Here is a 10,774-nt window from a genome sequence, read left to right as displayed (position 1 = left end):
TAGAGCAGATACGAGATTTTTTGTTCAAAAGATACTTCCAATGAAGCATTGTTGTCTTCGCCCGTTTATAATTTTTGCGCAGCTGTAAAAAATTATCCGACTGATCAATTATGAAAGTTTTGAAGTGCTCAAAATTGCTGTATTTGGATGGTTATGGTTACCTAAAATGAATCTTTTGGCGTGACTTCTTTAAAACGAACTGGTTCAATGAGGAAATGTCAATTTTTAAAATGACAATAGAACAATTTAGATTTCACGGATTAACACAGTATTATTTAGACTATTTAAAGAGCACAGAACAGACAAATCCAAACTAAAAGATAGAAATAGTTGAGTCCTATGGCTCAAATAAATAAAGATTTATAAAAGTTTTCACTTTTGGCTACACCTTTTTAGACACTCTTGAGGGTTATCCCGCGCGTACTCCAATATTTGATCTCCTTCTCCGCTATTCTGGAAAGACTCACCATTCCAATGGAGTGCAACTTTTCCTTCTGATCGTTTTCGTTATGAATGAAGGCACAATTATTCCCGTGAACACAAGTTCCACTAGCCGCGAAGTTTTTGCACTTGACAGTTTTGTACTTGCTGTGAAGTTTAACAGGACGTAGTTCGTTGATGCCATGTGCGAATTGACATCCTTCTCCAAAAGTACAAGTACCTTTCTTGAAAGCTTTGCACATCTCGGTTTTGAATTTATCCGGGTTGCGAATGAACTGCAACTTGTCGTTGCTTACTGGCACGATCAGCGACTTCTCATTGATTGCCCAGGGAATGCTCTTGTCGGGCGAAAGGCAGAATGTACCTTTCAGTTTAGGTGAGTTACTCGTGCTTTTGGAAGTACTCGGTTTCCGATGCTGCTCCTCTTGATAAGCACGCGCCTTTTGTTTCTCCAAGATCGATTTGTCCCCGACAACGCGACATGGGCTTGGTAGTCGTGGAGCAATTAGTTCGTTCTCGGGAACATGGAAAACCTCGTCGTCTTCAGTTTGCCATTTCGAGTCGTTTCCGTCTAACTCGTCTTCTGAAAGGACACTGGAAAGGCTTTGAGCAAGGACACCGGTATGGAAGTACATATTCTGAAACAGAGAAGCAGGTATTTAATGCAGTTCAATTTACGAAATTATGAACCTTTGATTATGCTTAATAATTAATTGTATAGACAGATTGAGTAACTGGTACTGACCGAAAACTCGTCCGAAACTGCCTGGGATGTCAAGAATGTGCAGTAAGTGAGCTTCATGAGATTAGGCGTGATAGAAGTTCCAAAATGGCAACGGTTCAAATAGTTTAAAACCACGAAATTATTTGGACGAGATTTAAGCGTGGATGAAAATCTAAATTTAAGTTGCTCTTTTGGCAGACAATGTACAAATTAAAAACTGGCTTGCGCGAGAAAAACTATTCGAAATGGTGTGAAAATGAAAGTCGTCCATAAATAAGGTTTTTAAAAAACGCGTGCGTGCAATTAACACGCTTTGAAGGCAATGCACCGTTCAAATTAGCGCTGACACCTCAGATCTTTTGTTTCTGGGTTGCTTGTGCATCATTTTCACCCAATTTTTGTTCGAAAGATTAAAAGAGCGAACATTTGGAATTGAGACAAACCGCTTCAAATTGGATTATAGAGTTCCAGTTCAAGTAGATAAGAGGAAAAGGCTTTGTTTTAATCCCAATTAAGTATGCGATGACTTTTGTTTAATTGAAAAATTGGTAGTTGAAATGTTTAAAATAGCTTCATTGGGTCTGTACCGTCCAACAATTCAACGATTGATAATGTTAGAGATCGGATACTTGAGCTATGGGCTTATAGGTAGTAATTAACGCCCAAAATCTGTCTTTGAAGCTATTGAGTTCCAGACAAGCATCGTAAGATAATCTGTCGGGCAGAACACAGAAACTTCAAACAAAGACAGCTCATAGCTTCAGACAAAATTTTACGTTGGTAAAGTTGAATTATGGGGTATTTATGTTTTGTGGGGAATGGGGGGCATATCGATAGTAATGAAAAGTGATCTACCCAAGCTGGAAAAATTATTTCTAGTTTGTTTAAACTACTAACATTTTTTTAATTTTAGCTTTTTAATCTCAAATCTGGTCTATTTCAGTGCTTTTGAAATGTTGACATAGAGAGTCTAAACTGAACTAAGAGACTGATTAGGGTATGTCCGAAGCTCCTCTGCCTCGTCCTCGGAAGCGGTTCGATCTCGTGGGAGTCCGAGGAGGCACCTCGAAGTTCATCATCTATGGACTATCTGCAGTGGGAGTGTTCGCAATGTAAGCTTCATCATAAATAACTTCCGGAAAAGAAACGTTTTTCAATGTTCGACGTTTATTCACACATCCATATGCCTTTTTTACAATCAAGTTCTGATAAAATAATTATTTAGAAGTGCAACCAATAATCTCAATGGAAAGGTTGTTTTCGCAGTGATGAGGTGTCACTTTTACCCAAGTTGAAGTCAAATATTTAAGCATTGCTTTTCAGTCTTCGCTCCCAATGCAGATAACTTGAAGGAAATGATGGTTATCTAACAGATTATTTAGTACTGGAGCGTAGTCCTACGAGTTGGAATTTTAGAATTCGAGATCAATTGTTCGTAAATTATGTGTGGTTTTATTCAAGAGTTTAGTCGTAATTTTCAATGCTGGCTCATAATTTTCAAGTTCTATTTATGTTTTCAAGTATATGGAGTTTTTTGAAAACGATATATCTAGCTTTGCAATTGCTAAAGCGTTTCATGATTTTTGAACTTCCTTATGATAATGTCTTCATTACACTTGCAAAGCGAGTGTATTGGTACGAACCTTCTTTTTTCCACCTAAGTCGCAAATATTGGTGCCACTTTACAGCTTTTTCTTAGCGTAAGCTTTGACATTCGACTAGTAATAAGTTAACACTGTTGGTGCAATTTAAATTCATCAAATCAACCGAAAAAAAGTGATTTGTTTCAAAAAACATAACACTAACGAAAACGCGATTTCAGAAGTTTTCTAACGCAATGTATCTCGCAGTTTTTAAAATGCAGAATTTAGACATATGGCATAATGTGGCTTTATGCATTCAGATTAATTACCTGCAAAGATAGTGTGGATGCCCTCAGATTGTTATAATCCAAATTATTATTGCCTGCAAAATTGGGTAACGCGACAACGCGCAAAAAAAGACAACTCGCAAAATTTAAGGAAAGCAAGTTTTTGAATCTAATTAATTGAAAACTTTATATTCTCGGTTTGAGATAGCAGGTGGGAGCCCTACTCGCGCGCCGCCGCCTTGCCGCGATAACCGGATCAAAATTTTGTATAATGTCTTACCCTCTGTTGGCAAGCTCGCAACCCGTTGTCTTTTAATGCGAGTTGTCTTTTCTAGCGAATTGTCGAATTACGAAAAATGTGAGTCTATTTGTAATTGGTTCCACTTATGCTGAATCGCATTGCCAATTTATTAGCATATGTAGCTGCTTTATTCGTGACTAGTGTTCGTCGGTTGTTAAATTTGCATGGCTGAGTGGATAGTGCGTGAGACTCAAAATCTCTGGATTGCAGTAGCTCGCAGATTCGAGTCCTACTCGTAGCCGAGTTGTTGCTTATTCGAAGCTTACTTCTACTTCTTATTTCAATTGATAGAGCTGCTCTGATCGGGTTTCCGCAAGTGTTTGCGCTTATGAAGATGACGCCCTGAATATTTCGAATCCCATTCAACGTCTCTTTTTGTTTTTCAGGTTAAAAGAAAATGATGAAATTTTTTAAATAAACAATTGGAAAAATCTATTTTTTTTCAGAAAATTTTGGAAAAACAGTCTACAATTTATTTGAAATACAAAGTGATATTTTTAACAAATATTAACTTATAAGTCAGAATGGATAGCATGCCTCAATTCATTTTGGAACAATTTCCAAGGAGGATTAAATCGCCGCTTTCAGTTTATTAGCACGAAAAATGTCCCGCGTTAATTGTCGCAAATTGGCAATCTTTAAACCCCCATAACTTAGGAAAAATAGTCACAGGTGAAAGATGTTTTTAAATTTGAGCTCAGGACAGCCTTATCTTTCAGGTAATTTAAAAAAATGAAAAAAAAACATCTGCTAGCTAAATTTTTGAAATTGGTCAGGAGAAAAAAAAACGATACGAGCAGAAATATTCAGGCATTGTCTTCGAAAAAAGTCTAAACAAGCCTTTATGGATGTGTCTCAAAGTTATTTTGAGGCGGTAAACGATTTTTTGAACTACCTTTTTGTCTCATAAATGTGTCTTATTGTGCCGCCTTTGCGTGGTAGACCCGACGCGCGACATTAGTTGCCGCAAATGACACCGAAACCCCTCCCGTCTTTGGGAGCCTAAGAAGCATGCTCAAAACGTGTTTTTGGTGGCGGGGCGTCCAACGTCGGCTGTTCTCTCCGTCTTTCAATACTTGTACTCATTTTACGTGGCGGCTTTAACCCGAAACCAGGCCCGTATATCTGCCCTCCTTGTAACACAAATATCTCCTGCATTCCAGCAAGTGTTAGATGTTACATAGGCGGTTGGATCTACCTAAAGTGCCGTGGACTCGCAAACCTCAAACAACACCCCAAGATATAGTTACTGTCCTTTTTATACGAACAAAAATATCCTGCCAGCGATACGCCTAAAAGGCCCAAAACACCCCAAGACTACTAAGTTCTCCACCCGAGTAGCGAATCCCCCGAACGATCCAAACACAAGCTGTCAAAACCATACAGCGCATTCTACTTTTTGTACCATTCGCCCGCCCTTACCATATTCCTTCGGTAACACATCCAAGTCTACATAGAGTCTGAATTTTTTCCGTATGAACTGTCCTGGAATATCAAAGAAAGCACCCGAAGTTGCAGCAACTTTGTGTGGATACGAAATATACATCGCGGTTTTTCAGGAGACCACACTTTCCAAAAAATCCGTAGTCCCTCGTTTGGCTCAAATTATACTTTTTTCAGAAAGGACCGTCCTCGAGAGGGATATGGAGTACTTATGGCCTTACACAACTACCTTCTCTACGAAGAATTGCAAAGAGTGGAAAATGGTGTTTTAGAGGCGCAGTGTTTTGAAAAAATAGCCGACAGCCAAAGCCTCCGCTTCACAAATTTTCACATTCCCCCGAGTAGTTGCTGCCCATAAGGCTTCTTCTACTCAGCCGCTCGCGGAAGACAGTGCTATTGAGATGAGAGAAGCAAATGCCCAATCCCATCTCCCCTATTCAACTATAGCGAATAAGAGAGGCGTCTCTTTATTTCCAGATATAACTGACTCTGGCTTCACCTCTTTAAGCGTTAAACTCAAATTTGTTTACCGTTTAGCAACTCAAGCTCTTCATCTTTTTACTATCTTTAAGGTGGAAAGACTAAAAAAACTAGCACAAGAGTTTTTTAAAATCAGACTAGAGAACCCCTTAAACCCTATGTTAAAAACCCAAACCAATATTTGATGAAAAAAAGGCAAAAAAAAAGAAGAATGGAGAGGAATTCTCCCGGTCGTTGCTTTTCACACTCAAAAAACGAAGCTCCGAAACCGTAAATACAAGGAATAACAAGGAAATATCAAAGTGATCCCGTGAGAAACAGAAAAGGCTTTCAAAGCAGCGAAACGATCAAAAGCAATGTGCCCAGACGTGCTTTGCACGGTATACTTCAAACATCTGGCACCATTTGCCATCAATTTTTTTAAACTTCAAACTTGTCCTTTAATTGTTACGTAGATGATGCACCCAACTCCCCCTCCAGAAGTCAAACTTCAGTCTTATGCCGATAATTTTCCTCCCTTCGTCCAATCACGCGAAATAAAACTTGACTATGTTATTTTAAGTAATTATTCAAACAAATTGCACTACTTTTTTCTACTAGATTGCTAGAATTTTCCTCTACAAAGGGTTATGCAAGTCTTTTGACGTCACGTTTTTAAGAGTTTATGAGTTCTAGTTATTCTGACCCCAAGGTTACAATGAGTGAAACTCTATTGCCGCTCATAAAACTTCCCAAACTGGTTCGTCTCCTTTTCGACTTTTTCATACTTTTTGCCGAATACTGCAAACGCATAGCAAGCAAAGCCATAGAAATTTGAAGTGTATTAGGTTTTTAGAATACGCGAAGCGATGTATACTATTAAAGCCGTTTAGGTCGTTTTTGTAAAAAAAAATTACTTAGTGTCGAGAAAAATTGGTTTAATTTTTCGCTTTTAGTCTAATTTTGAGCGCTTGGAGCTAGTGAGTAATTTGAATTAGACAAGAATTGGTTATTTGAGCTACGAAAATTCAAGTTTTTATCCAGGACAGCACGTTTTTCAAGCTGCGATTAGCGCTTTATTGTCAATAAAAACTGCAATTTTTCTTTCAAATTTAAACTTTCGGCAGTTGTTTTTTTGTCGGAGTCTTTTTTTCATTCGATTTATTTTTTTGTTACTTTTCATTTTTGAAGACAACTGTAGTTGATTATCTTTTTTCTACTAAAATTTATCAGCGTTAGTTTTGCCTATGGTCACGCCCCTCACAACAAGAGGAGCAAATTTGATTTAAAAGTTTTGTCCTTTTTATATGAACAAAAATATCCTGCCAGCGATACGCCTAAAAGGCCCAAAACACCCCAAGACTACTAAGTTCTCCACCCGAGTAGCGAATCCCCCGAACGATCCAAACACAAGCTGTCAAAACCATACAGCGCATTCTACTTTTTGTACCATTCGCCCGCCCTTACCATATTCCTTCGGTAACACATCCAAGTCTACATAGAGTCTGAATTTTTTCCGTATGAACTGTCCTGGAATATCAAAGAAAGCACCCGAAGTTGCAGCAACTTTGTGTGGATACGAAATATACATCGCGGTTTTTCAGGAGACCACACTTTCCAAAAAATCCGTAGTCCCTCGTTTGGCTCAAATTATACTTTTTTCAGAAAGGACCGTCCTCGAGAGGGATATGGAGTACTTATGGCCTTACACAACTACCTTCTCTACGAAGAATTGCAAAGAGTGGAAAATGGTGTTTTAGAGGCGCAGTGTTTTGAAAAAATAGCCGACAGCCAAAGCCTCCGCTTCACAAATTTTCACATTCCCCCGAGTAGTTGCTGCCCATAAGGCTTCTTCTACTCAGCCGCTCGCGGAAGACAGTGCTATTGAGATGAGAGAAGCAAATGCCCAATCCCATCTCCCCTATTCAACTATAGCGAATAAGAGAGGCGTCTCTTTATTTCCAGATATAACTGACTCTGGCTTCACCTCTTTAAGCGTTAAACTCAAATTTGTTTACCGTTTAGCAACTCAAGCTCTTCATCTTTTTACTATCTTTAAGGTGGAAAGACTAAAAAAACTAGCACAAGAGTTTTTTAAAATCAGACTAGAGAACCCCTTAAACCCTATGTTAAAAACCCAAACCAATATTTGATGAAAAAAAGGCAAAAAAAAAGAAGAATGGAGAGGAATTCTCCCGGTCGTTGCTTTTCACACTCAAAAAACGAAGCTCCGAAACCGTAAATACAAGGAATAACAAGGAAATATCAAAGTGATCCCGTGAGAAACAGAAAAGGCTTTCAAAGCAGCTAAACGATCAAAAGCAATGTGCCCAGACGTGCTTTGCACGGTATACTTCAAACATCTGGCACCATTTGCTATCAATTTTTTTAAACTTCAAACTTGTCCTTTAATTGTTACGTAGATGATGCACCCAACTCCCCCTCCAGAAGTCAAACTTCAGTCTTATGCCGATAATTTTCCTCCCTTCGTCCAATCACGCGAAATAAAACTTGACTATGTTATTTTAAGTAATTATTCAAACACATTGCACTACTTTTTTCTACTAGATTGCTAGAATTTTCCTCTACAAAGGGTTATGCAAGTCTTTTTACGTCACGTTTTTAAGAGTTTATGAGTTCTAGTTATTCTGACCCCAAGGTTACAATGAGTGAAACTCTATTGCCGCTCATAAAACTTCCCAAACTGTTTCGTCTCCTTTTCGACTTTTTCGTACTTTTTGCCGAATACTGCAAACGCATAGCAAGCAAAGCCATAGAAATTTGAAGTGTATTAGGTTTTTAGAATACGCGAAGCGATGTATACTATTAAAGCCGTTTAGGTCGTTTTTGTAAAAAAAAATTACTTAGTGTCGAGAAAAATTGGTTTAATTTTTCGCTTTTAGTCTAATTTTGAGCGCTTGGAGCTAGTGAGTAATTTGAATTAGACAAGAATTGGTTATTTGAGCTACGAAAATTCAAGTTTTTATCCAGGACAGCACGTTTTTCAAGCTGCGATTAGCGCTTTATTGTCAATAAAAACTGCAATTTTTCTTTCAAATTCAAACTTTCGGCAGTTGTTTTTTTGTCGGAGTCTTTTTTTCATTCGATTTATTTTTTTGTTACTTTTCTTTTTTGAAGACAACTGTAGTTGATTATCTTTTTTCTACTAAAATTTATCAGCGTTAGTTTTGCCTATGATCACGCCCCTCACAACAAGAGGAGCAAATTTGATTTAAAAGTTTTTCCTTGTAACTCGAGCTTTCTGTTCTACTTGCACAGCAATCGTGTACTCGTGTTTTGCGCTTGTTTAGCAGTTAACAAACTAGTATTCGGTTTTGACCCAAAGCAACCAAATAATTACGCAATCAAATGTTGGACGCAATCAAATGTATTTTTTGTTCCGACTATCGATACGAAAGTAACGGAATATTTGTGCTCGGGGTGGGTTTTTTTTCTTCAGACAAATTTTTAACAAGCCAATTTTGATGGCATTTTTTTATATCATTCAAAAGGTATTGTTGTCTTGAGCTCAAATTTGAAAAGATATTTCACCTGTGATCATTTTTCGTAAAGTTATGGGAATTTAAAGATTGCCATTTTGGCCAATTTGGGACAATTAACGCGCGATATATTTCGCGCTATTAACGCGTAAGCGGAGAGTTAATCCGTCTTAAAATCGTTCCAAATTGGTTGAAAGAAGCTTATTTGCCATAATTGATTTGTTACAAGGAGCTAAATCTATCTTTTTGTACTTTAAATGGCGTGTGGGGGGGATGATTTTCATAAAAAAATTCAAAATTTTTTTTTAGTTTTATTACATTTAACTTTTTGAATGTTATTACTGCTCCATAAAACCTTAAAAGGCAGTCGGAACATTCAGGGTTTCGCCCTGATACGAGCAGTCTTGTTTTATTTTAAAATTGTTGGATTTCTCAGTGCTGACGCGCCCCTCATCGGCACGCAGGCGTCATGTTGGCTTATAAGTGTTCTGATAAGTTCCGGCTGAATAGTTTTATAAGTTGATGTTTTTTGTTTTTAGGAGGTCCGACGTTTGATTACCTTCTAAGTTCACTTCAAATTTGTTTGCTAAATCGAATTCAAACTACGCTCTCCAATAACACAAGTGACACCGGATGGAAAAAAGAAGCCTGACTTTTAATTTGAATAATCGAATTCAATTAATATAATTCATAATTTACTGAAAAATGGTCAAATAGAAAATATTCTTGAATTTAAAGAGCTTTAAGGGTACACCGAACATGAAAAATTGTGTAATAGTGCCAAAAATTTAAGGGTTTTTAATGATACTGAGTCAAATTTTGCCTTTGTTTTTTGTTACAATAATCGAATTCAGGGACTTTACTTCGAGTTTATGTCTGTTTATTTTCACGCAAATGCTGGTTTTGTTTTATTACTTGAGAATAAGTTTTTGTTTCTTTTCAATTTTTTTCTTTCGGGAAAAAAACTTCCAAAAAAAAGCTTTGCCGAGAAATTTCAGTTGATGAGGGTTAGTTACCTTCTCGGAACGGTCTTAGCATAGAAGTTGGATTTTTTGCTGTTAAGTAAAGATTTTTTGTTCCTTTTAAACAGGTCACAGGTTTTTAAAGCTATTCAATAGAAATGATGCTATAGAAACTCAAAATACAATGTTTTTGTAATATTTCATTTTCGGATAACTGTAACTGCCCCATAGATTATTTTTGAGTCTTTTATTTAGTTATAAGTTCATGAGTTATAAGTTCATTTTAAGTGGTTCGAAATCCAATAAAGCAGTTTTTGACTGCAAAAAAGATTGGTAAATCCATGGATTTGGATTTGAAAATTGTTTGATTCATGCAAAAGTTAATTTTAGTTAAATGAAGTGTAAATAAAGAAAAACGTTTATAGGTTAATATAATCACCATAGGGAAGCTTAGGTAAATAATATTTCAATCTATAGATTAAAATCCTTTGTTTTAGGGGCAATTTATTTCAGCCATTTGTGAGTGAAAAGTGCAGAAAGAAATGGCATCGAATGTACCCCACGTCCTTGGCCAACTTCTACAAGTTCAACGAATACCTCATCGAGAACAAAATCCTCCGCATCAACCTCAAAGACAGAGACTTCGTAAGCTGGAATGTCAGTCAGAAGGAGAGAGATTGGTACAATAACTTCCTAAAACTATAAAATAAAACGATAAATACACAGCTAACTGCAATTTAATATACATGAGTTTTGTTTTTCGATGGCCTTTTAAACTGATTTTGTTACAACTCGTTTTTATTTTAGAAAACCTAGCAAATTGCAAACGCCTTGTGACTGATTTTTTTTTGTTTCGATAAATAACTCCATAAAGCTGTGGCTTAGCGTGTACTATTTCCTCGCTACTTTGAGTACCCCAAAAGTATTTCGTGGTTAGTCGGTTCCGCTTGAAATATGTTGTAAAAATCAAACGAAAACGACAATTAGATTATTTTTGTTTGCTGTTCCTACGATGTAGTGAGAAAACTTTGAACTCAACGATTTTCCGATTCAAAAGCTGTCACCACTAGCAAT

At 37.0% G+C, this 10,774-nt stretch overlaps 2 protein-coding genes across 2 annotated transcripts; one reads left to right on the top strand and one right to left on the bottom strand.

Annotated features, from left to right (window-relative positions):
- Positions 1 to 260: 260 nt before the first annotated feature.
- On the bottom strand, positions 261 to 1,381 carry LOC134856157 (uncharacterized). Its single transcript, XM_063872525.1, has 2 exons — positions 1,187 to 1,381; positions 261 to 1,079 (listed from the first exon to the last, which is right to left on the bottom strand). The coding sequence occupies exons 1-2, from the start codon at positions 1,241 to 1,243 to the stop codon at positions 393 to 395; spliced, it is 744 nt and encodes a 247-aa protein (XP_063728595.1). The 5' UTR covers positions 1,244 to 1,381; the 3' UTR covers positions 261 to 392.
- A 731-nt stretch (positions 1,382 to 2,112) lies between these two features.
- LOC134856698 (uncharacterized) lies at positions 2,113 to 10,486 on the top strand. Its single transcript, XM_063872968.1, has 2 exons — positions 2,113 to 2,277; positions 10,198 to 10,486. Exons 1-2 carry the CDS (start codon positions 2,165 to 2,167, stop codon positions 10,403 to 10,405), a joined length of 321 nt encoding a protein of 106 aa, XP_063729038.1. The 5' UTR covers positions 2,113 to 2,164; the 3' UTR covers positions 10,406 to 10,486.
- Positions 10,487 to 10,774: the final 288 nt, after the last annotated feature.

This window comes from Symsagittifera roscoffensis, chromosome 1 (genome assembly GCF_963678635.1).
Source record: "Symsagittifera roscoffensis chromosome 1, txSymRosc1.1, whole genome shotgun sequence".
Lineage (NCBI taxonomy): Eukaryota > Metazoa > Xenacoelomorpha > Acoela > Convolutidae > Symsagittifera > Symsagittifera roscoffensis.
Note: the sequence above shows the minus strand (reverse complement) of the source record. Positions and strands in the feature narration are given on the sequence as shown.

Bases quoted from the DNA above. Each gene is read 5' to 3' on its own strand.
- LOC134856157 (XM_063872525.1), bottom strand. From the start codon at position 1,243: ATGAAGCTCACTTACTGCACATTCTTGACATCCCAGGCAGTTTCGGAC. The intron at 1,080-1,186 runs GTCAGTACCAGT...TCTCTGTTTCAG, and splicing joins CAGTTTCGGACGAGTTTTCG to AATATGTACTTCCATACCGG.
- LOC134856698 (XM_063872968.1), top strand. From the start codon at position 2,165: ATGTCCGAAGCTCCTCTGCCTCGTCCTCGGAAGCGGTTCGATCTCGTG. The intron at 2,278-10,197 runs GTAAGCTTCATC...CCTTTGTTTTAG, and splicing joins GCAGTGGGAGTGTTCGCAAT to GGGCAATTTATTTCAGCCAT.